The sequence below is a fragment of the Melozone crissalis genome, unplaced genomic scaffold (genome assembly GCF_028551555.1).
Source record: "Melozone crissalis strain CALT ecotype California unplaced genomic scaffold, PUWL_Pcris_2 ptg000014l_1, whole genome shotgun sequence".
NCBI lineage: Eukaryota > Metazoa > Chordata > Aves > Passeriformes > Passerellidae > Melozone > Melozone crissalis.
Genome location: NW_026535792.1, coordinates 5,531,200 through 5,554,968, shown reverse-complemented (window position 1 = coordinate 5,554,968; position 23,769 = coordinate 5,531,200). Strand labels below are relative to the sequence as shown.

Here is a 23,769-nt window from a genome sequence, read left to right as displayed (position 1 = left end):
TTGCACGGGCAGCAGGAGGGGAGGGAACAGAGCCCTAATGATAATTCATCAGTCACCACCATGCTGCAGTGGTGGCTCCTTAAAAAAATAAAAAGCCCACAGTGGATGCCCATCATTGCAGGCCTCTGCTGTCACTCTGGTTATGTGACATCTTTGTGTGATGCTGGAGCTTGACCTGCAGCCACTGGGCTTTCTCAGCGTGCCTTTGAAAGTGGGAGGTTGTCAGCTCTGCTCATCTCTTCAGTGTGAGAAAGCCCCAGAGATAACTTGTGGGCTGGGAGTGTGAGACTTCCCTCCTCTCTCCCCACCCTGCTGCTGGTTAGAGCTGCTCTGCTGGGCTGTATCAGTGTGCCCTGAATAATTTGACTTTAGCAAAATATTCACACAGACTGAGTGGAGAGTTTATGCCCCAGCATCTTTAGTCTAAAGAAGGTTTAAAATAAGTCTTGTCATTTTCCTAAATTTTAATTTTCATTTAGTATGCAATCAGCGATTTATCTGGAAAAAAAATCTCAAAGCAGTTGTCAAACCAATCAGTTTATATTTTTTGAGGGAGTTTCTTTATCTACATAAAGATAAAGGAAATGGTATTTAAGATTGGTGTCCTGCCTTCTTCTCATGTTTGCACTTTCCCCCATAATTTTATTTTACAACAGTTTAAATAGCTCAGGCTTAGAGGCTGCAGCGTGGGTGGGTGATGCCCTCTCCTGGCAGCTGAGTAAAGTCTCTTGCACTCGTGTTCAGTCTGTTTCTGCCTCTGTTTTGTCCCAGTGTAAGTATTTATCTGTGTGTAAATGTAAAAATAAATCTAAGCTGTGTGACCAAGGAGATATATCTCTGACATTGGATATTTCTGACATTTTAGCTATTGCTAAAAACCATCCTGGCGCTACTCATCAAATTCACAAATTCCCTGAATTTACTCATTATATGCTTAAGTTATTAATTGGGAATAATTATGCTTGGCCAAGCAAAGGTGAGCAGGAGTTCCACTTAAAACTGCAGACTTCACTTTTTTCCAGCCTTCCCAGTATTTTTTCCTGACTCGTTGCCTCACTACTCTTTCCAGGATAAGTTCTCTTTGGTGTGATATAAATTCCTCCTTCACTTTACTAGATTTTCATTACATTTTTTTCCCTCTTCATAATATTAATACTGTTAACATCTGCTCTTTCATATTTTTTCCTTCACTTTTTACTTCTTGCATTGCTTTTCATCTGTCTCTTGTGTCTCTCTAGTCCCTGACTTTCTGCAACTCCTCTCCTTGAACTGCTCTCTATTGAGGGGCTGCATCAGCCCAGTACACTGGTTCAGAGATGCATGTGCTTCCTCTAAATTGCACAACAATGTAGAAAAGAAAAATAAATCAGTTTCAGTGCTTTCTTCTCCTCTTTTATCTATTTTTTGAAGGGTAAGTGAAAGAAAAAGCCTCTATACAGCAACACCCAACATATGTGCCCCAGCCAAGGAATCCAAGTGCTGCTAGAGCAGGATCTTAGTTCTGGTGGAAAGTAGAGAAGCTCCAAAACCCTCTTTTTTGGGTTTAAATCAGTGTCTTGTCTAGGGATGCAGGATGAGAGACGTGTTACCTGTTGGTCCTCAGCTTGCTTGGAGTCTGATTTACTTGCTTACAGTCTCACCCAGTCACAGAGCAGAAACTGCCTAAGCAGATGGTAAATTTGGCATGTTACCTCTGTGCACCTTTGGGGCCCATGTTAGGCAGTCCATGGTTCCTACATTTATATTTCTTGTAGGGTCTGAGCCAAACATTGAAGGTTATGTGTGTGTGTACATACACAGCACCAGAAGGTTGATTTTTTTAATGTATTTTCTATGGCATTATTATTACTAGATGTGTTTCAGTGATGGCAAGGAGTTTGCATTTGTGTAGTTTCAATACTGCAAGTAGTAAGAAAGCAGAAATGTACTTTTTTGATGAAAAATCTGTGGAGCACTGCAGCAACTTGGCAGAACAGAGAGATGATTATACTGTATCTCATTTGACATTAAAAGTATCACTGGTGCTCTAAGTGTTGGCATCTTGTCTCACCCTTAGTGGTTTTAGGGCCTTGTTGACCCTTGTTTTGTGGAGCCCAACTTCATGCTTTGAGCTGGGAGAGGCTGGAGCCCATTTCCACCTGCTGGTTCACCTTCACAGGGCAGGGTGATGCCTTGTGGTTGTTTGAGTCAACCTGAAGAAATCTCCAGGGTCCTGCTCCCCTTTGGCACTGGGATGCTCTGGCCGTGCATGTTGCTCCTGGTGGAGTCACCCTTCCAGAGCAGTGAACAAAGGGATGCCACAGCTGCAAGGAAGGGCTGCCTTCCTTCAGGTGGCAAACCCAGCTCTGCTGCTGTAAGAATAAACAGAAACTGGGCTTTGAGTGTCTGTGAGGGTGAGAAGCCCCTCCCATTTCCAAATCCTGTGCTCTTAAAGTTCATTTTTCATCTGTTAAGCAGTGTAGTTACAAGCAACACAGTTCTCTGATGTGGCTGTACTTGGTGTCTTTGTTCTTTTTCTTTCCCCTGTAACCACATGTTCCAGCTTGAACTTTGTGTGTGTCTCTTTTCTACCTGGTTTTGTGTTTTGTAGATCTTTTTTACGGGACCTTTGTGCCCCGTCTCTGTTTCTTCCTTTCAGGTTTCATTGGTTTCCTGTTGCTGCACTTTGGTTTTGCTCTCATGATGGAGGCAATGTGAAGGGAGCAAGGGGAGAAGATGCAACACCTCCAAGGGTGCATCCCGCTTTCCTTGTCCTCAGCACATCATCTTCTGCTCTCACATCTCGCAGCCCCCACTGCCACAGGGTCCTGGGGGGCTCCCTGTGAGCTGTGCCAGAGATCAGCCTCCCAAGAACAAAATAAAAGGAAAGAAACTTGTAGAATAACATACACTTTTAACTTCCAGCAGCAGTGAGCCTGCAGGAACCCACCACTCATAGCTCTGGGCTATCCAGGAGTTAGACCTTGGTGATCCCAGTGGGTTTTGCCAAACTCAGGGTGTTTTATCATTCTGTGTTTCACTGCCTGGGTCTGTGCTGATACCAGAGTGCCAGAGGAAGGGATGTGTGTGTGCTCTGCTGGGTATTTGTCAGCTTAGAGCAAGTAATTGTTTGGAAAGCAAATGCTCAGAGCAATTAGGCTGAATTGCTCTCTGCAAACATGCTGATTAATTTAGACTTTCTCTGTTTTCAGGGTATCTGCAATTAGATCATTAGGCCTTCAGATTTATTAATTATTGCCATGTATTAGGCAACTTCTCACACTTCGTTTTGAAAGGCGTAATCATGGCTAATTTACAAATGCTGAGAGTTTGGATGGTGCTGAGCACTCGTTTGGATGTTTTCTCTGGATGTTTTTTTGATTTTTTTTTTGTATGTGAACGAGGGCTTGTGCTGGGAGTGTCTGACTGTGCCAAGCCCAGTTTCTGGAAGTGCAAAGTGCCTGAAACTTTGCCTTTGGGCACAGTGATCCCTGTGAGCATCCTGCCTGCACTGGTGTGGGAAAGGTGTGCACTGAGATAGAAACCTCAGAAAAACAGAAGGAGTTCAAACAAAAGCAATTTCTATGTCTTTCCATCCTTGTAATGTAAAATTAGAAAATGTTGGAATTACAGGATAGGAAGAGAATATTTGGGCCCAGAGAACACCCTGTGACTCTTCTTGTGTCAGAATTATAGTTTAAAAAATAGATTTCTTAAACTGTTCTAGTTCCATCAGTTGTTAGAGCTGAGTCTTGGGGGGCACCTGCCTGCTAACCCTGCATCTTTCTGGGACCTTGTAAGAAGATTTTTATTTGGGTGAAGATTCAGAATACAAGAAACAAATGCTGAGTTTGGGTTATTTAGCAGAAGAGAAAGCTCCAGGGAGCTCTTGGAGCCTCTGCCAGTGCCTAAAGCAGTGTTCAGTTGGACTAATTCTTACCAAAGACAATTCTGTGCATGTCCCTAATGTTTGTCACATGGCATTTTGGTAGGTTTTTCTCAGTTCCTTTACTTTTTTTTTTTTTTTTTTTTTTGTGTTTCTGAAGTTTCTTGAATAGAAAGTGCTATGTCTGCATCTTTCATTCTATTAAGTTCAGGCAAATTTCCCCCTCCTTCACCTTCCCTTAAACTGTTTGCAGACTTTTTTCACACTTCTCTGGTCTTTTTGGTTTATTGGGTTTTTTTGTGTTGTTTTTTTTTTTTAGGTTTGTGTGTATTTTTCTTTTTCTGGTTGGTTTTATTTTCCCTTGGGGAACCTATTGGGACTGCTTGTTTCCAAGCAATGTTTCATTTCCATTTGGCCACGTAAAACTAGCTGGGGACAAAACTTTCCAAAATCACCTGAATTTCCTGCCAGCAGGATACTTTTTTTTTTTTTTTCTGATTTCCCCTTTAAGCCTTGATCTTGGCTGTTTCTCTGCAAGGATGTAGTGGTTTTCCACTTAAAAAGAAAAATGTGTGTTCTATTTTAGAATGTATTTTACTCCTTGTCGTAAATAACTCCAGTAATTCTATTTCTAGGAAGATTTTCAGATATTTATTCTTTACATGCCTATAAAATAAATCCTTAATTTCCTTCTTCAGATTAAAATTTAGTTTTTTAACCAAAACTTAAGATGGTCTAGGTTATATTTCACACTGCTCTTTGATTTTTTCAAGATTTTAAGGCAATTTGGTGGTCATTTTTATTTATTTATTTATGGAACGAGACTTGTTTCATATGCTACATTTCCAGTAAGTTTGCTCCCATAAAACAGTGTGTGGCTTGAAATTATATTGGGTCTTCTGGGTTTGTTGGGTTATTTTTTTCCCTCGTTCTGAAGCAGTGGATGTGATCCACCTCTCGGTAGCTGCTAGAGGGCAGCAGTATCCATTTAAAAACATCTTTAACAGTTTAGTTTCTTGGGCTACTAAACCCTCTCCTGCTGCTCTGTCCCAACAACTTTTTGCTCACTGAAAATTTCTCAGGTTTTAGGTGATGTCTGGTCTGCGTGCACTCATTGCTTTTTAGTGCTAGTGGAAGAAAATATAAATGAAATTGGTATTATGCAGAGGAATTCCAGGGAGCATCACTGTCAAGATGAATGCTTTTTTCTCTCATGCTGGGAAGAGGCCTAGATGATGGAATGATTTTTTTTTAAGAGGTCAGCTTTCCTTTTTACCCTTTATTTTGTTTGCTTTAGGCTGAGAAGTAGATTATCTTGGATTTTTATATGTATTTTGTTCATATATTTTATAATGTGAGCATCTACTTGTTTTGCTGCACAATATACAAATTAACCTCAGAGCACCTTGCTTTTCCTACCAGAGTGATATTTTTGGGGGCAAAATTCTCAACTGGCTTTAGCAATAATCCATTCCCCTGTTGATCCTGCTACAGCTAATGTGAGTGAGACCTTGCTTTCAGAAGAGCCTGCATGCATGTGCTTAAAAGTTGTTGATTCAGTTGCCTTCACTAGGAAATGGATGCTAAAAAGCATTTTTTTTTAATTGGTCTGGCTTTTTCAGTAAATTATCCATTTCTGTCACAGTAAAAAGAAGATTATAAACAAAAAACCCTTTTTTTAGACTGGTTCATCTCTAACATCACTAGGCTCTTTTCAAAAAAAGTTATGTTTTTCTGCCTAGAGTGTAGATTGTCTCTTATAAATAGCTTTTAATAGACCCAGACGTCTTTCTGATCTTAAATCCAGAAGGCTTCAAGCCCTGAATTAAAATGCAGTCAGTAATTTGCAGTCTGTGCAGTTCCTCCCATCAGGAGAGGCTTGTCCACCTGGCTTATTTCTCATTCCCTGTCAACTATTTTGGTCACCGGGATGCAATCTGGGGTGTCTTAAAGGAAACCAGAACCAGACACTGAGCAGAGAGGCTATGTCAGCATCTTGGGACCAGCCTGGGGCAGGCCTTGGGGGCCATGGTGCCACATCTATCCTGACTTTTCTCCACCAGCTTCACCCTAGTGACCACCACCAACCCCCAGGTGCTCTGTGTCCCCTCACCCAGGTGACAATCCAGCTGCTGGGTGGCACAGAGCTGCCATCCTGCCATTTATAGGACGTGGCAGCTGCGCTCTGGTGCCGCTTGGGACCGACCGGGGGTAGGCCCTTGCTGCCACATCCATCCTGACATTTCTCTACCAGCCACCCAGTTCCACTCCAGTGACCACCACCACTTCTCAGGTTCTCTCTATCCCTCCACCCAGGTGACAATCCAGCTGCTGGGTAGCATGGAGCTGCCATCCTACTGTTTGTAGAACGTGGCAGCCGCGCTTGGGACCGACCTGGGGCAGGCCCTGTGGGCCATGGTGCCCATCCAAATGTCCATCCTGACATTTCTCCACCAGCTTCACCCCAGTGACCACCACCGCCTCCCAGGTCCTCTGTGTCCCCCCACCTAGGTGACAATCCAGCTGCTGAGTGGCGCAGAGATGCCATCCTGCTGTTTGTAGGACACGGCAGCCGTACTCCCGTGCTGCTTGGCCCCCAGAGCCTGCCACTGGTTGGTCCCGTGCTGCCATGTCCATCCTGACATTTCTCCACCAGCCTCACCCCAGTGACCACCAGCAACCCCCAGGTGCTCTGTGTCCCACCACCCAGGTGACAATCCAGTTGCTGGTGGCCGATTGCAGGCCGCGGCAGCTGCACCACCCCATCGTTCCCTGCCTAGTTGAGATGTCACCCCCGTGACAGCCCGACAGGCGAGCACCACAGGACTCCCCACCACAATTATTTTCCCTCACAATTAACACCGGTGCTAACTTGACACCTTTGCCTTGTTTGGCTTTTGTAAGCCGCCGTCCCCCTCTCTCTGGCCGTTAATTCTCCGCATTAATATTTTCCGCGGCGCGGGTGCCGCCGTTCACCCGTGAAGCCGCTGGAACATTATGGAGCTGTCAAGATAGCGAGGGATTACCCAGGCTGCCTTGCTGGAGTAAGTGACACCACTGAGGCCCCGCTTTGAGATGTTTATTTTGAGAGTAAGCTGACAAGCATGAAGGCCTGATCCCAGAGTGGCAATCTTATTTAATTAAAGGCCTCTTTTTATTATAGCTTCCCCCTCCCTCACTTTTTTTTTTTTTTTAATGTACAATGTATATTTTTATGTAAACAAAATATATTTTCCTTTTACATATATTCATTTTATATATATATTCATTTTACCTAAATTGCTTTTTTATAGGTATGTTTCTATATATATAAATATGTGTAAATATAAAGGAAGAGTTTATTGAAAATAAATACATGAGAATGATTGCTAAAGCCTGGCTTGCATGAGCAGTGCTGGGCAGCCCTTCTCTTCCCCCCCCCCACCTTTTATTTTCCTTTGCTGTATAACAACCTGGAAAGCTTTTCAGAGCAATAATGCAATTGGGAGGCTTACTTAGCTATAGTCTTCTTGCTTCCCATCCTCAGAGAAAGGGCTTGGAGTTTTCTGCTTGTTGGTATTGAACTTGCTGTCTGTTTGCTTTTATTATGTATCTCCTATTTTTCTCTCTCTTTTCAGGTTTTGTCCTTTTTCATGGGTTTTCTGTGCCAAAAGCAGATGAGTTATGGCCATAAACCACCTGCCTCCATCGTCTCTTCGTGCTTTCATTTCATCACTTGCTTTCCTTGTCTTGGCCAGTTGCTATTTCATGCACAGAATAGGTTGTGGACATTATTATTATTCTTACTTTTAATTATGCAGCTTTGTCCAGCTTACCCTGTAAATAAAAGTCAGGGGATTTTTTGCCTTCTTTTTTTTTTGGTCTTTTAAAATCTTTTTGAAGTGACACCAAAGAGCTCAGTGCTGTTATTTCTTAATTCTGCATCTTCTGAGGTCTGCTGCCCCCCCACACTGTGGGGTTGTGATCTATTTGTGTGTTCCCACTCCTGGACATTGTGCTGGTTTTAAGCTGCATGCTTTAAGAGTATATTCATAGTTCTGAGAAATTTTTAGGGAAAGGTCTAGTCCTAACCCACTGGGAACAATAAGAAGCTGCCCTCTGACTTTCCTGGCTTTTCATCAGGCCCTTATTATTAGTCTCTCTTAAAGGAGAAGAAAAAGAAAATTCTATTTAAGAGGTCTGCAGCTTTTTTTTTAACCAAAAAGAAAAAGTGATTTTTTTTTCAACAATTATTATTCAGAAAAAGGATCAGCTGCAGACAGTATTTGAAAGGCAACTGATATTTTCCTTCTGGGAGTGAAACACACTTTATGCACAGAATGGACCAGGTTGTACAACCCTTCCCTTTTGAAATTAAAGCAGAATAAAAACTTTCTATAATTCTTAGAAATATGTCTGTCTCCCAGGAGCACAGTTCTTTACAGCGCTGCGTAATTCCAAATAGATGCTTACACATAACTGTTTTTTCTTGTGCTTAAGTCTGCCTTCACATAACACTGATGAGAGCTTTGGATATTTAAATATGGATTTTTCACATCCTCACAGGTGGACCAAATCATTGGCAAGACTGACTATTACTCTTAGGCTGGGTTATCCTCACTGCCATGTGTTTGTCGGGCCAGTGGGAACCAGGGAGGACAGGTTCAGTTTATTTCTGACTCTGAAGTCTGCTGTAGAAATCAGTCTTTTCCTCCAGCAGCCCTTGCTGCAGGCTGAGGCCAGCCAGGACCACCACCTTAGCTGTTACGCTTCTAATGAAATTGAACTATTAGGAGAGAAGTTTAATTCCAAATATCATGTACAGTACATAAAATACTGGATATGACAGATGAATGGCACCTAGGCTCAGTTAATTGTAGATGCTGCTACATCTCAGTTTGATTTTCCCCCTTTATTTGCAGCCTGTGAAGATTTTTTTTTGCAAAGTCTATACGAATAACTAAATCAACCATCCTCTAGTTAAATCCTCCCTGAGCCTTGTTCCCCCTCTTACCCAGTGTCCTGCACGGTGGTTGGTGTTGGTGCAGATGCCACCAGTTTAATAACAATAATAAAAAGTTGATTCCCTCTTCTGTTTTCCTTTGACAGATGCAAGTCTGTCTGTTGCTGCCGAGTGGCACAAGCCTCACGCTCTGTCCATGGACATCTGCTCCATAAAAACAGGGGACATTATTGCCCTGGCAAATTGTGCCACTTGGATTAAAAAACGTGTTACCTGGACAGTGCTTGTTTTTGCAGAGTCTGTTCTCTGTGTGCTTTTTATCATGAGCTGATGAATAATGTTGCTATTTTTTTTCACTGAAACCTCAAATTGGGTTTTAAGTAAATTGGCAAAGTGACACCAGTGATGAAATCCTGACGGGTATTTTAGCTATTGTTACTGGTTTCCTTGGAGCTCCTATTCCAGTTACGATGCTTTGGAGTTTGGGTCCTTTGAATATATTCCTAGTCACAGGATCACATTTTCTCTCTTCCACTGTGTCATTAGTTGGCCTGTAAATAGTGCTTCAGTGCTGCTTCTGTTTGCTCTTTTACCAAATTAAAATTTTAACAGAGTTGTTAAACAACAATTAGTATTCTTAAGAATAAAACAACAGAGATCAAGCAAACAAAGAAGATTTTTTTGTTGCCTGCTTTCAGGCAGCTTTCTGCTTCTGTCTGAAAGTTTCCTGTAAGAATAAACAATTTTTATATAGGTAATTAAGGAAACACTTGTATCTGTAATTACAATTACCTGCTTAAAATTATTTTATGAAAGTATAATTTAAGGTTGTGGAGTTGCATACAGTGCTGATGCTAATCTATTTTTTAATTAATTATCACAGGTACAAGTGACCCGTACGTGAAGTTTAAACTGAATGGCAAAACTCTTTACAAAAGTAAGGTAGTCTACAAGAACCTCAACCCAGTTTGGGATGAAACTGTTGTGCTGCCCATACAGACCCTCGATCAAAACCTCTGGATCAAGGTAAGTTTCGGTCTCAGATTTTTGAAAGACTGCCCAATATTTTTTTAAGCAATTATTTTCAACTTTAGAGACATATTGATTTTTATTCCCTGTAGCAGCATGGCATAAAACACAATCCAGTTTAAGAGCTTCAGCAATTTCAAATTAAAATGCACATATGTCTTTCCCAGATTTTACTTGCATGTTTTGCTTTCCGTCTGCAAAAACCCAAGTTTGAAATAAAACTCCTTGACTGGATCTGTTTAAAGCCGTGGAGCTGAATTCTGCTCTCTCTTTTTCCCTCTTTCTCTCCCCCCGTGCTTGTGCAAACTCAGGGAAACCAAGGGCAGTTTCAGAAGCACGTTTTAGGAGTGCAATTTGGCTGGGCTGCACAGAATTATTACCTGGGATGCAGCTGTGACAAGTAGCAAAGCCTTTTCTGGTTATGAGTAACGTTACAGTTACCAGAACCACAAGCTACCAGTTGTGAGCACTAATTGCTAAAACATCTGTAAGCACAAGTACCTGATTTTTTGTGCAGCGTTTCATTATGCTGTCGTGTGGAGTATAAAGGAACAGGCACAATCCATAGCAGCGCACATGTCTCTGTTTACACAATATTAAGAAGATACTTTCGAAATGCTGGTTAAATATTTAGCTAAAAATACAAATTAAAGCGGGGAGATGGAAAGTGATCCCTGAATTATATCTAAGCTTTGATCTTTCAAATACAAAATTGAACTGAAAGGGCTTAAAATATCTGTTCTTTCATCGCCTGGGATAAAACTGGCTTATGATGTGAAAATTGGAAATATTTGTCTTATTTTGCCACCAGGTGTACGATCGTGATTTAACCTCTTCAGACTTCATGGGTTCGGCATCTGTGGCACTCACTGAACTTGAACTCAATAGGTAACAGTTCATTTAATTAAAGGTTATTAATGCAGCTTAATTGAGAAACAGAGGGAAGTGGTAGAATGCTTTTTTTCTGGCTTGAAATTTTTCTATTTGTGAAAACTTATTTTTGATAGAAGAGCGGGGATTTCAAGAGAAATCCCTTGAGATAAATCTTCTGCGCATGTTTTTATCCGGTGTTGTGCAGCGGATTCAAATCCAATCTGGACAGAGTCCATTTCTGGGACTAAGAATTTCTGTGTTGCAGCATTGTTTAGGGAGAGCCACACCAGGACAATTTGTGGATGTGGAAGAAGGAAGAGGGGGAGAAGATTTGGGACCTGTCCTCAGCCTCACGGCGTGCCTTTCTCTGGGGCTGAGGAGATTTTTCCCAGCTGCCAGTGCCCCTTTTCCAGCCTCCCCCTCATCCATCCCTGCCTGCAGCAGCTGCATCTGGCCCTGATTTAGTGCCGAGGCAAGCCCTGTGCCTTTTGTCTGCTGCTGCTTGGGCTCAGTGTGGAGCTGGAAGCCAGCAATTCAAGTTTTAGTTGTTTCTTTTATACTCCCTTGCTGTGTGATGACTTTTTTTGGGAGGGAAAATGAGTTCTCCCTGTGGGGGGGGGGGGGGGGGTGTTGTAACTCCTGTGGCTGTTGTATCTGAATTTCTAGAAATGTTAATTTGTCCATGAGATAGTGCCACCAGGTAAATACCAGCATTCCTGTTTTCAGCAAGGGAACAGAGTCATGGAGGGGGATTTAAAGCAGGCAGAATAAATATCTCTGGAGTCAAATACAAATCATTAATATTAGAAGATTCACTTGGATGAGTTTCCCTGTCACTCTTCTGTGTAGTGGAGGTAGTAGTAACTTAATTTAGTGTGTACCTGCATATGGAGAATTATGAGTAGTGAGCAGTGCTATAGGAACACTGTGCTGCATTATTAAAAGAGGGGTGTATTTTGTCAGAACCAAGAAAGAACTCTCCAGATTTCCCATTTTAACATTTAAACTCAATATTGGGAATTTCAGACAAGAAGCTGAAATTTGCACAGCTCAGCCTGACCTTTAATAATCAACTCGAGTTAACTGGAGTCAATAAATGCACAACTTCTTTGTTTTTCTTTTTTTTTTTTTTTTTGTTGCCTTGTAGAACTACTGAACAGGTTTTAAAACTGGAAGATCCCAACAGTTTAGAAGATGACATGGGAGTGATTGTATTAAACTTGAGTCTAGCAGTCAAGCAAGGAGACTTCAAGAGAAATGTAAGTGGCTTAGGAAATCAAATTTATAGCTGGAATTTGTAGGGGGGAGAAAAGAAGAGCTGGCATAATCTGATTTACTGGGAAATGCCACCTTTATTTTCATCCTCTGAGACTCAATATTGAAATCGAGATAGAGCATAACTTAAAAAAAAAAAAAGCCTTGTATTTAGCTGGGTTAAAGTTGTGTAGACATTTGTAGCTTGGTGCTTCTGTCTTGTCACTGTGATGTGCACTGTGGCAATGCTGTCTGTGTGCTCTGGGTATGTGCCCAGCACTGCAATGGACAGGCTGAAGAAAAGCTGTTATATTTCCATTTTTTTTTTGTTTTTTTAACAACAATGAAAAAACTTATCCATGTGAAATCTAAAAATTGAGCTTGGATGTTAAGACCTAAACTGCCCCAGTCATGTGGAGGAGCACTAGGCTGAGAGGAGATGGTTGCTTATAAAACCCTGATCTTCCCACTGACAGTTTCTTCACTGAGTTAATTGAACTTGGCTCCTGATGCAGAAATGTGGTGATTAGTGATGTTAGAAACCCAGAGAAGAACAGTGATGTTAGAAACCCAGAGAACATAATAACTGAAGCTGATAGTTTTTTTAAATTTCAGGTCCTGCATGTGGCTTTTTTGCTTCTAATTGTAAAGTTTTCTCCTAGTGTTTTATACAGTGAGTACAGCACACAAATATTGGTGAATTAATCCTGCTCCTGGCCAGCAAAGGGTGGAGAATACCCAAGATCAGGCAGTTACTTGGGCTGTCTTAAAAACCAGACCTAGTTTTAAGTATGTGTAATGCATATTAAGAGAAAATATTTCTACAAGTTTTCTGTAAAATTGAATATGAAACTTGCTGTTTACAGCACTTTAGTGAATTATAGGTATGGAATTCGAGCCTGAATGGGATTATTTATAGAAACATAAATGTTTCAAGGGGCTTGAAAGCAAACTGAGAAGAAGCTAATGTGGAATATCTGCTGTTCGTTATTTATTTTTCAAATAGATGCCTTTTTGAGAATTGTAAAGCCTTAATTAATAATAAAGTAATGACAGTTAATTTTACCTCACTGTATGATTATTTGAAAGCTTAATGACAATATTTAAAATAATGGTATATTTATATGTCTATAATATGAGATGGGTTTTATTTGGAATGTGAATTCCCCTCTCACTTCTACAATCAGCATGTTGGCATGTGTTACTGAATTGCAGGAAGGGGTGAAGCAAAAATGTAAAGTTACTTTAGCAAAAAAGTCAGAACCTCAGGAATTCTAGGATCATTATTAAAACCTGGGCTAAAGTGGATCTAGCTAGTGAAACAAAGCTTATTGGTTTAAATAGCAGCTTTTGGTACTCTTGGGTGCTTAGTTAACATTCAGAGTGTAGATGATAGAAGAGCTGGTGCACACTGTAATTTTTTTAAAAGACAATGTTTTAAGCCCTCATATTTCAAATGCAGATTGCTCAGCCATTTCCAAAGGAGTCAGAACAGTGAAATAGCTCTGTCCACATTAGCACTTAACAGAAAGATGATTTTTTTCCCCCTTTTTAAATTAGCTTACTGTAGAACCAGATGGCACCAAAAGTATAAGCCATGTTTCTTACTAATGGCTCTGGGTCCCTCTACTTTTTATTCTCAATTACTTTTTTTTTATTGCCTCTTTTTTTTGGTGCAATGCAGGTATTTTGAGTTTGTTGATTGTTATGTTCCATGAAGCAGGGAAGGTAGGGAAGGTAGATGGAGATGTAGTTGTAGATTTAGCCCTCTATTTTGAAATAGGCTTTTCTAACTCATTTGACAAGCTTCTGTTTGAATAATTTTACTAAACACTTTCCCCATTTTACTTCTTACCTGTTTCCTTTCCCTGGAATGTCTTTGGTACAATAATGGGGACTCATGAACAGAGATGGTCAAGTCGAAAGAAAAGAACTTCATCCAAGGTAATACTTTTTTTTTTATTAAAGAAAATGAAGGTCCCCTCCCAAAATCTGCACCCTCCTCTGAAACAGTCTAAACAAAGGAAAACTCAGAAGTGTAGAGGCAACCTGTCACAATGTGATGGCTGTTGTAAACTTTGCTTTTTTGATTTTTCTATTCATTGTGATGGGAAATTGCTGTTGTTTTCTAATTGTAGGTGCTGTGGTAGTATCTAGTGGCAAGTGAACATAAGACCCCATTCACAAAGAGCTGTAGAAAGAGAGAAAATCTTCCTGTACAAAAGAAAAGGGTGTAGGTTCAACCAAAAAGAGAGAAGCTGTGGAGGGTTTGAGTTGTTTCAGAATACACCGATGGTGGTTGGTGCAGGAGCTGAACGAGGCTCTCCTGGATCCCCGTCTGTCTTTGGGGCTGCCTCTCACCAGGGGTGGAATTTTGTGAGGCAGTATTTCTTCTAGTTGCCCCTGTGGGTTTTGAAATTCCTTTTGTTCTTGGGATGGAGGCTGAGCAGGGAGTTTTCATTACCTCCATTGTAACAGGATTTCCAAGATTTGTGTGTTGCCACATGTCTGTGTAGCTTGCTTCCCTTGGTCTCCTGTAGGATCCCTGCAGGTTTCCATTACTTTTATATTCCTGTATCATTTTTTGCATTAGATTTTAACTTGTTCAGGAAGCAGACTGTGGCTTTTTATGTGTTCTGTAAAGCTTTAATTTGCTATTGAGTAAATAACAATGATACAGACACTGCAAGCCCCAGTACCCAGCTTGAGAGCTGTACAGTCTCAGTCTCTGAAAAGCAGAATTTGGCTCTTAAGATGAGTGTGCTCTCTTGATATTTTCCCTCTGTAACTATCAGTTTGTGCCTAAATAAATTGAATCATTAACCTCCTCTTGTTTTATTCATTACAACTGTGGTGTGCTGTGTAGAGGAGCCAACCATCTCAGGTATTGTGCCAGCAAGAATGTTTTTGTCAATAGAAGAAGTGCAAAGTACAGCCTTTGGAGCTCTGATTGCAGGGATTTTGCAGTGCTTGGAGCAGAGAGCTGCCAGGAATGCCTGAATGCCACATGATAGACAGTGATGGAATAACTGAAGAGCTTATCACTTCAGTTTTTAACTAAAACTCTGGAAATTACTGTGCCCTGGCTCGGTCAGCGTTGCTTGATCCTCGTCTTTTTCACACAGCTGTCTCTGGATGCTGGTTGGCTTTGGAACCTGGGAAATGGACTGGGGTTTTTGAACTCAGATTCTTTTCCTTCAGAATAGCCAAAATTCTGTGTTGGTTGCTATTGCTGGAAGTTTTGGGGTGCCTTTTTTCCCCATTTGTTTAGGGATTTTTTGTTTGGTTTTCCTTTTTGCTTTTACACAATATCTCATTGCATTTTGTATAATATTTTTACATACATGTTTTTGGATCTTTAGCTGTCAGCCTTTCAGCTCTCAAGACTCTGTCTCGTGCCTTACCACCTTTCAAAATAAAATTAAGAGATGCTGAAGCATGGTGCTGATTTAGGAGACATGAAAGTATTGTTTGAAAGGAAAAAAGCTTCAACCCTGTGCTCTGTTCTGTTCCAGTCACTAGAGGGTAGGAGAGCTTCAGCTCTTCCTAGGGAAGACACAGTTCATGCTCCAGTGTGATCTCTAAAGAAAACCTCTGTGACCATCCAAAGGCAGTAAAAAATATTTCCCAGCATGCACTGGAAAAAAATCTGACAAAGCAGTATTTCCTGGTTTATTGATTCTGCTACTGCACTAAAACACTAGTACTGTACATCAATAACCATCTTTAGTTAGGAAACTCTGCTCTGTGGAAGCAGTACTAGCAGTTTGTGGCAGAACATAAAGGCTGGGAAGAAAAATTGTGTGCATGGGGAATATAGGTGTCTAGGGAAGGCACAAGAGGTTATGGAAGAATAGCCAGAGAGTATGATGGGGTAGAAAACAATGCTGCTGGACGAGATAAAGATACAGGAATAAGGAGTGCAGGGGAAATGGAGAGAGCTCTGTAATGGATACACAAGCTTGTCTGGTTTTTGGCTCCTGAGCTGACTCTGGTTGGGTGTTGCAGGAGGAACACGCAGTATACTTTCCATTTGAGCAACATTTAAATTTCCTCTCTCCAGGTTTAGGCAAATAAAAGTTTTCTATTTGAAATAGTTTTCCTGGGATTTTTTTTTTTAATGTGCTGAACTGCAGCTGACCCCTATTGTAATATTTAGCTTTTCCTCTTCTATAAATACAGGGAAAATGACTTATTTTAAGGATGGACAAAATGAATATAACTTTCACAGCTGTTTTTTAATCTGTATTGCCTACATGAAAGAAATCTGATTATCCTCTAATTTGACCATTTTATGTTGTCTTAATGCAGATTTGGCACATCAGTGTCCTAAATGAGTCTTTTCACATTAATCACAGGATTCTTGCTGACTTCCCAAATTTACCCCAAATGTTGATGGTATTGGTACCTGTTGCAGCTCCATGTCAGACTGGCAGCAGGGCTCACGTGGGCTGTTGTGGGTACTGTGCTCTCTTCATGTGTGTTCTCTGAGATCCCTTGCTTTATGGAGAAAAAGCTGCATTTCAGACAGCCGCAAAAACAATGTCAGCACAAGATCCCCAGTCCAGCTCCAGTAGCCTCATGGTCATTACAGGGAGTATACAGGAAGGATTCCAGCAACTCAGTATGGTCTTTTAAATCATTTTGGAGCAAGAGCTGTTGAACTGCATGATTTAGGTGTCTCTTGATTATTACACAGTATATCTTTTTCTCTGCTGCTGGAAGGGAATCATTGCATATTTGGGCAGACTCCCCAGACATGGGCAGCACATTCAGATCCCTCATTTTTCATGGGAGCTGAGAACAGCATTGTCCTCCGTGGGAGCTGTTTTCAAGAGTGTGGCTTTCTTCTTTTCCTTGTGGAGGGTGGCATTGCAAAGGGAAGAGGATGCTGTTAGGCAGCATTAATGTATTCACTCATATCTGTGTACTGACATGCTCTCCCCTCCATTCTGCTCTCCTTTCTGGGGCACAGAGGGAGTTGGTAGCTCTCTGCTGGAGCCCAGCAGGCTGATGCTCACTACCCTTGTTTGTCCCGGGTGGCTTGAGTCTCACCCTGAGTGCCCTGCACGCTCTTTCCCGCATTTGTACAGCTGAATAACCCTTAAGTGTTGAACATCCAGGAGGCAGATAAGCAGGTCTGCTTGGGGTGGATTGACCTGCAGCAGTTCAGTCCTGAAACAAAAGCGACGGAATTGCCACCTGGATAGCTTAAGCTGATTGAATAAATTGGCTGAAAGGCTGGCCGGACCCGAGGGCTCCTCAAGCATCTCATCGCAGGGGAAAATCCCTCAGTCTCCCATCTTTTTTTTGTGTGTGTGTTCCTGTGTGGGCTGTTAGGTTTCATTTTTGTCTGCCTCATTGTGTTTGGCTCTCTCCCCCAATTCCCCGTGGGCAGCGCGGAGCGCGGGGACTCGCTCGCCACGGGGTCGCACGTCGTGGTGCCAATCTCGTGTTGGTTCACTTGCCTTTCCACTGCCCTCTCCTCTTTCCCAAGGGGAAACTGCCTCCTGCAGAAACGGTTTCTCTGCCTAATGAGGAGAGGTCCGAAGAGTCCTCCTATTTGTGTGTTGTTGTTTTCTCAAATGGCAAATTACGTGGCCCAGTTTTGACGTTGACCTCTTCACAGGGATTGCAGCAGGCTTTCTGTTGTCCTGTCTCATCCTTTTAAATGAAGGATGGGAGAGATGGGCTCACTTCACACTTGGCCACCTCGCCGTGTCATTTAAATGTACAATTTTTCTGCATCTCTTTATTGCTTCAAAAACAAGTTTGAACTTGGGGCATGTATGTGTGTGTCAGGAAAAGAGACAGATTTGAAAGCAGCCCTGATGCACCAGAGGGGATTTGCTGGGTGCCTATGGAGGGAGATTATGGACAAATGGAGTTATCAGGGAGACTGGAGCTCCTAAAGGATTTTGTGAAGCTGGGTCAATGAGCCGGTTCTTTCCCCTCCAAAGCTCTGTCATTCTTGTTCAGCTCCTGTATTTGACTCTGTAAAGGCAGAATATAGCCCACCTGCTCATTCTTTTTTAAACCAGAACCAGAAAGTTATAAAAAATTAAAAGTTGATGGGAGAAAATTTTATATTCATTTTGAAACCAGGAACAAGATTTTGCGAGTGGTGATGTGAACACTGATTTTTTAATTTTTCTGTTCAGAGCTATGGGATGCTTTTTGGGCAAATTTTTCTCCCTTTCTAAGCAGTTGGGAGAAGAACCATCTTCTGGTTCTTTTGTGGCAGGATCCTGCTCTATGACCAGGCCATACTTTTGCTTCAGAGATTACTTATCTGATGAGTTAGTCCCAAAATCTGCAGTGGACATGAGTTCTTAACTTAAAAAGCATCTAGTTAGTTCTAAGGAATAAGAATCTCTGGATATTTTAGTGTTTATTATCTGGTTTTTTTTGTTGCTGTTTCTTTTTTTCCTGGCTGACTTGTTTGAGGGATGTCTTTAGTTCCAGTTTTTATCCATTTTACAGCAGTGAACTGCTCATAAAGGTGACCTTTATAGTGTTACTGCTTATTTGCACACAGAGCCCAGCCAAAATCAGAGCTCTAGCTTATCTAGAGACAACCCTCAAATTGTGGTCTCAAGGCTACCTTGATTTCAGAAATGATGAGGGGAAGGAATAAGCAAGCTTGTCCAATGCCTTGTGCCTGGGACATGTGCCAGCTTCCACCATAAATCATGTGCTTCTTAATTTCCAGCCCTTTAGCTTGATCTCAGCTTCAGCCAACTTTTCTGTACCTCGGCAAGGCACCTTTGCTTGGGTCTGGGATGTAGCCAGAGTGTGAGCAGAGAGTTTACAGGAAAATACAGCAGGAGAGGCCTGAAGGACCTGGCACCCAGTGTGGGAGCCCAGCTGGAAAGGGCTCAGGTTCAGCAGGGGAGGAGCTGCAGTACCCAAGTGTGGAGGCATCAGTAGCCTGGCAGGTAACAGCAAAAGGGAGAGCTGAATAGATGAAACACTTCAAAATTGTCACTGATTAAGCAGTTGTGTCCTCATTTCCTGGCCAGTTTGGACCAGGGCTTTGGTTTTTCTGGTCTCATTGTGAAGGCAGGTTAGGAGGCTGGCTGGAGGCAAGGAAGAGGGTTTGGAGTGTTTTTTTCAGTGCTTGTTTTGCCCAAGTGACTCTGTTGGACTAAAGGCTGTGCTCCTCTGTGCTCTGCTCTGCAGTAGTTTTGCCAACTCAGAGGGAGGCTGTGAAGTTGAATCAATTAGCTCTGTGTAAATCAGTTTGAAATGAGTAGGTGTGGGGTATCAGAGAGGAGGTAAGTCTAAAATAAATAAGGCAATATCATTTTCTTGTCACCTGGGAGGCATTTTCCATCGTGCAGACTTCCCTAGGCAGCACTAAAGTTGACTCATTGAAGGCCTGGCTCTGTGGGTCTACCACACATCTGATTTTCCCCAGACGTGCTTCCTTCCAGAAACTGTGAGTGGAATCTGAGACACTGCCTGTTTCACTGGGATTTCCATCAGGGTGGTCAGAGGAACAGCCTGCCAAATACCTGGGGAGGCTGGAGAGGTGGCCACAGAGCAAGCACAGAGGGGCTCTTTGGTGCTGCGAGGCACAGGAAACGTGCCAGACCTGCTGAGCAGACTCTGTGGGGGCGACCTGGGCATGTCCAGGAAATCCAAAGCATTCCTCATGTGCTGTGTCTTGCAGGGGTGTGAGACAAGCAGCCTTCCCATGCTCAGTGTGGAGAGAGCCCTGTGCCAGTGGCAGGGCTGGACTGGGAGAGGTGGGGAAGCTGGAGGGGATTCATGGAGCCTGTGAGGAGCTGCTGCAGGTCAGCACCGTGCCCTGAACCAGTTGCAAACATCTTGGCTCCACTCTGCAGTGGGATGCTCTCAAGTGATGCTGGATCTCATGCAGGTCCTGCTAGCTTGAGAGCAGCACACCCCTATGCACAGCCAGAGAAGGGGGTGCATGAGGCTCTTTGCTTGGGGCCACCTGTTTTGGGAGGTCAAGGTTGGTGCATTGCAATGTGTTTCAGTAATATTGAGTGCAGGTGCTGATTTTTCCAGGGGCTGTGTGGGATCCAGGCTGGTTTGGGTACCTCCCAATAGTCCTTTGAACTGTCAAGTCAGCAGCTACAAGGGTGGGGTTATGTGTGCTGTAGAGCTGGGGTAGGAAGGTCCCCAACGCTGAGTGACTCCCTGAAATACTGGCCTGGATGAAAAAAAGAAAAGAATCCAAGTTTGATTTGAAAGCTGAGTGATAACAACTGTCTTTTGTGTTCAGCCTGGAAGCTTTGAAGAGAGCTGGATGCTTTGTTTTTAAAAGAAATTGTAACATGGATAATAAACTTCATCTGTTTTTTATTTTTTTAATATTTTTTTTTTTTTGGGAACTAACATCAAATATCTCTTCCTCCTCCAAGGAAGGAGCGGGAGGGGGAGGGAAAATCCTTGCTCCTAAAGCAGCGAGTACATCACATCAAACATGACTATGTTAAATACTAAAATGTTCAAAGTACAAGCGAGATAGATAAAGGCTTTGATGGGAAGTGGATATTTCCCAGGGACATTACAAGCAATAATCCAGATGTTATGGTGTAATGCAATGAGTGTCCATGGATAGATGGGGAGCTCAAGCCAAGCAGCGCCTGCTGTAGGCCTTAGCCCTCCACTCCCATGCTGTTACGCCATATGGAAGCAATCTCCAGGCCCCCTTAATAGCCAGCTTTGGATTCCATTTTCACAGGGCTCATAGAGCTAAGTGGAGCTGTTTTATGGACAAGTTAGATAGAAGCCTTTCCAAGATAAACATCCAATTCGAAATTAGGACATACCAAGCTGCAAAATTATTTTAGGGCATATTTCATGGAAGCACTGCCATTTTTCTAAGGCGATTGCCAGACTGTAGAATGCCCTTTGATCCCTTGTGGACATTACTCCCTTTTTTATAAAAAGGATTTTGAAATAGTTGCAGTGTTTAGGGAGGAGTATATCTGCTGGGACTTTGAAGTATGTCCATGGGAACAGTCATGCTTTAGCTTTTTGGCCCAAAAGACGAACTTTAAAAAAAAAAAAAAAAGAAGAGAAAAGAAATTACATTGCAGCTGGATTTATGAATCAAAATCTCGTTTTCTTTTTAAAGGTAGGAATTTTTACCCATTGCGCCAGGAAAGCCAAACGGGGTGTTTAAATAGAAGTATATTAATATGCTTGTGGGATTCAGAATTTGGTATTTTAACCAGTAAAAAGCAAGTAAAAAATTTGTGAGTTCACCACCTATGATTTAAGAATTTTGTTGCCGGGTAATTGATCCATAAAAAGTAATCTTCAGACATCAGGTGCTTTTGCAATCGTTTTATTTAGCAACAACATTTCTTACTTGCTTTTAAAGCTAACACGTCCTGTTTTAAAGTGACTTGTGAAATCTTCTCCTCCGTCTTGCTCCCACCTGTACATGACATGATTGAAGCTCCAAAGTGTGGCGAGTTAAAAGTTGCTTCAGGAGAATAAAATATGGCAGGATTTTTACTGCAGGAAGAAGAGTATAGCCTTGAGTTTTAATGTTTCCAGCTCACTCCCCCCAAATAAAGGCCTATTTAATCATCCTCTGTCCAATAAAATATTGCCAGTTAGCAAACTGTTAGCGCAGCCGTGCTGCACAAGATGAAGCTGCGAAGGTAACAAATGTGGCTACCAGGTAACCATAACTCCAGATAAAGAGCCTGGTGGTGTCAGTGTTTTTTCAGCAGGCATCAGTATTTTTGATTCGTGGGCTCAGTTTCTGGAAGCAGGAAGAGCAAAGTTAGCAAAGAGCTAAGGCGGGCGGCTGAGTGATGGAGGAGGTAGAAGATGCTGCTCAGCCTTTCACCTGGCTGTGGGCTTTGTGATCCTGGGCTGCCTCCCCAGAAAGGACAGACCTGCTTTTTATGGATTAGCTGGAGAGATTTTAAGAGTTTAGTTTCTCCCCTGTTCTGTTCCCCAAGGTTGTTTCCCTGAGCCAAGGTACCAGACTGCTCTCAGTGCTTGAGGTCTGCTCTCGCCAGAGCTCAGCCAGGGTAGTTGAAGGTGACTTCTCTGGTGAACTAACATCAAATACCTCTTCCTAAGCAAACCCTGCTGATTTTGCTGTCACATTGAGCCCTGTCCCTTCACAGGGACCATAGTACAGTTGGGCAGAAAATCCATAGCATCCTACTGCCTTCCATTGCCTGCTTACCCTTAGGGAAGCATGGTGTCCCTCTCACTCCTGGTGTGCTTTCCTAGCACAGTTAACATGAGCATGAAAAAGTGTTTGGCTCTTGAAACATTCCATGTTGTGCCTTGCTTTTCAGTCAAGTTAATGTGAGCATGAAAATGTGTTTGGGTCTCGAAACATTCCATGTTTTCCTTGCTTTTCAGTCGAGTTTCACGCGGAACCTGCGGCTCTCGGAGTCGCTGCGCAAGAACCAGCTGTGGAACGGGCTGGTCACCATCACCCTCTTGGAGGGCAAGAACATGCCCAGAGGGGGCTTGGCAGAGATTTTTATTCTCCTCAAACTGGGGGATCAAAGATACAAGAGCAAGGTAAGTATTAAGGATTTCCTTAAGTTGTCTGTAGTCAATAAGGGGCTTGGTGTTTCTTTTACTGGTGTTGCTACCTCAGATGGAACTGTTCTTGATACTCTCTTTGATAAGTGAGTTCAAAATCAGGAGACAGACCAGAAGCATTAACATTTTGCTCTGTTTTGATGCCAGTAGAGAAAGAGCAAGTTAGGAATATTGTGTGTTATCAGTGTTTTGTGCATTTAACACACTCATCATGTTGATGGATGTTTGATATTAATATGGAATGAAATAAAGCTACATGCATCACATATGTGTTTTGTTCTCTGCCAATACAGAAGTTGAGGTTGCAGTGCTGGAAAAGTAGACCTGAAATGGTTTCCAGTGCAGGGGAATTATTATTCTTTTAAAGTACTTTTCTTGAATAATATGTTACATATTGCAGAACCTGCCCCCCAAACAGATAAGATGTTTCATGGTTTTGATATTAATTTTTATTCTTCTAGGCTGTGTTTATCTGTCTACATTTCAGTTGTATAAGAGTCTAAGAAATTAATGAGGTTCCAAAAGATAGACATTTCATCTGGAAAGTCTAATAAGAAGAAAGGCTATAATTAAAATAATACTCTTTTGAGAGAGCAAGAGCTCTGCATGTCATGAACTGGAAGTGCAGAGGAGGAAAAAACAAACCTCCTCCTGTACAAAATGTACAGAGCAAGTTCACAGAACATAACATTTGGATGTAGGCGCATCTGAAACCTGCACTCTGTCCCTCACATCAGACCTCAAACCAAGGTCATGATATGTTTTTTATTTAGAAAAGTAGTTTTGAAAAATAACAAATGGTTTAGTTACTTTAGGATAAATAGATAGATGTTATTCCTGTTACAATCCCTTTTTATGTGTCTCTTTAATGGTCCATAGATGTGTTGTGAATCTGCAAGGCTGAGCTGTTTGCTTAACACAGAAGGGTGAAAAAATACTGCTTTGGGTTCCTTAATTCATTCAAACCTGTTTCCAGGTGGTTGTCCTCAAAAGGGTTATTCCTGATTTCTTCCAGTGTGTGATGGTGAATGATGACCATGGAGCTGGTGGGATCTACCTTGTATTTTGGAATTTTTCCATTCATTCATTCAGATAACAATTGTATATTTATTGTTATTGAGAGGGAGGAAAGAGAATATTTAGGAAGATGAGACTGTATGTAATGGGCTGGGGATCTTTGGTTGGAATGACATTAGTACTTGATGCTCTAACATCCAGCCTTGTTCTGTAGAATTGATTTCTGTTTTCT

The 23,769-nt window shown here is 42.0% G+C and overlaps 1 protein-coding gene across 2 annotated transcripts in view; it reads left to right on the top strand.

Moving 5' to 3' along the window:
• MCTP2 (multiple C2 and transmembrane domain containing 2) overlaps positions 1-23,769 on the top strand; it is a 100,337-nt gene that overhangs the window by 9,306 nt on the left and 67,262 nt on the right. The window contains exons 5-9 of one of the 2 annotated variants that reach the window (XM_054272550.1): positions 9,691-9,833; positions 10,648-10,724; positions 11,857-11,968; positions 13,872-13,907; positions 22,332-22,496. In XM_054272550.1, coding sequence (XP_054128525.1) covers positions 9,691-9,833; positions 10,648-10,724; positions 11,857-11,968; positions 13,872-13,907; positions 22,332-22,496 — 533 coding nt within the window. Of the gene's footprint in view, positions 1-9,690; positions 9,834-10,647; positions 10,725-11,856; positions 11,969-13,871; positions 13,908-22,331; positions 22,497-23,769 lie in introns of those variants that run through there. The other variant, XM_054272551.1, reaches the window with a different exon arrangement.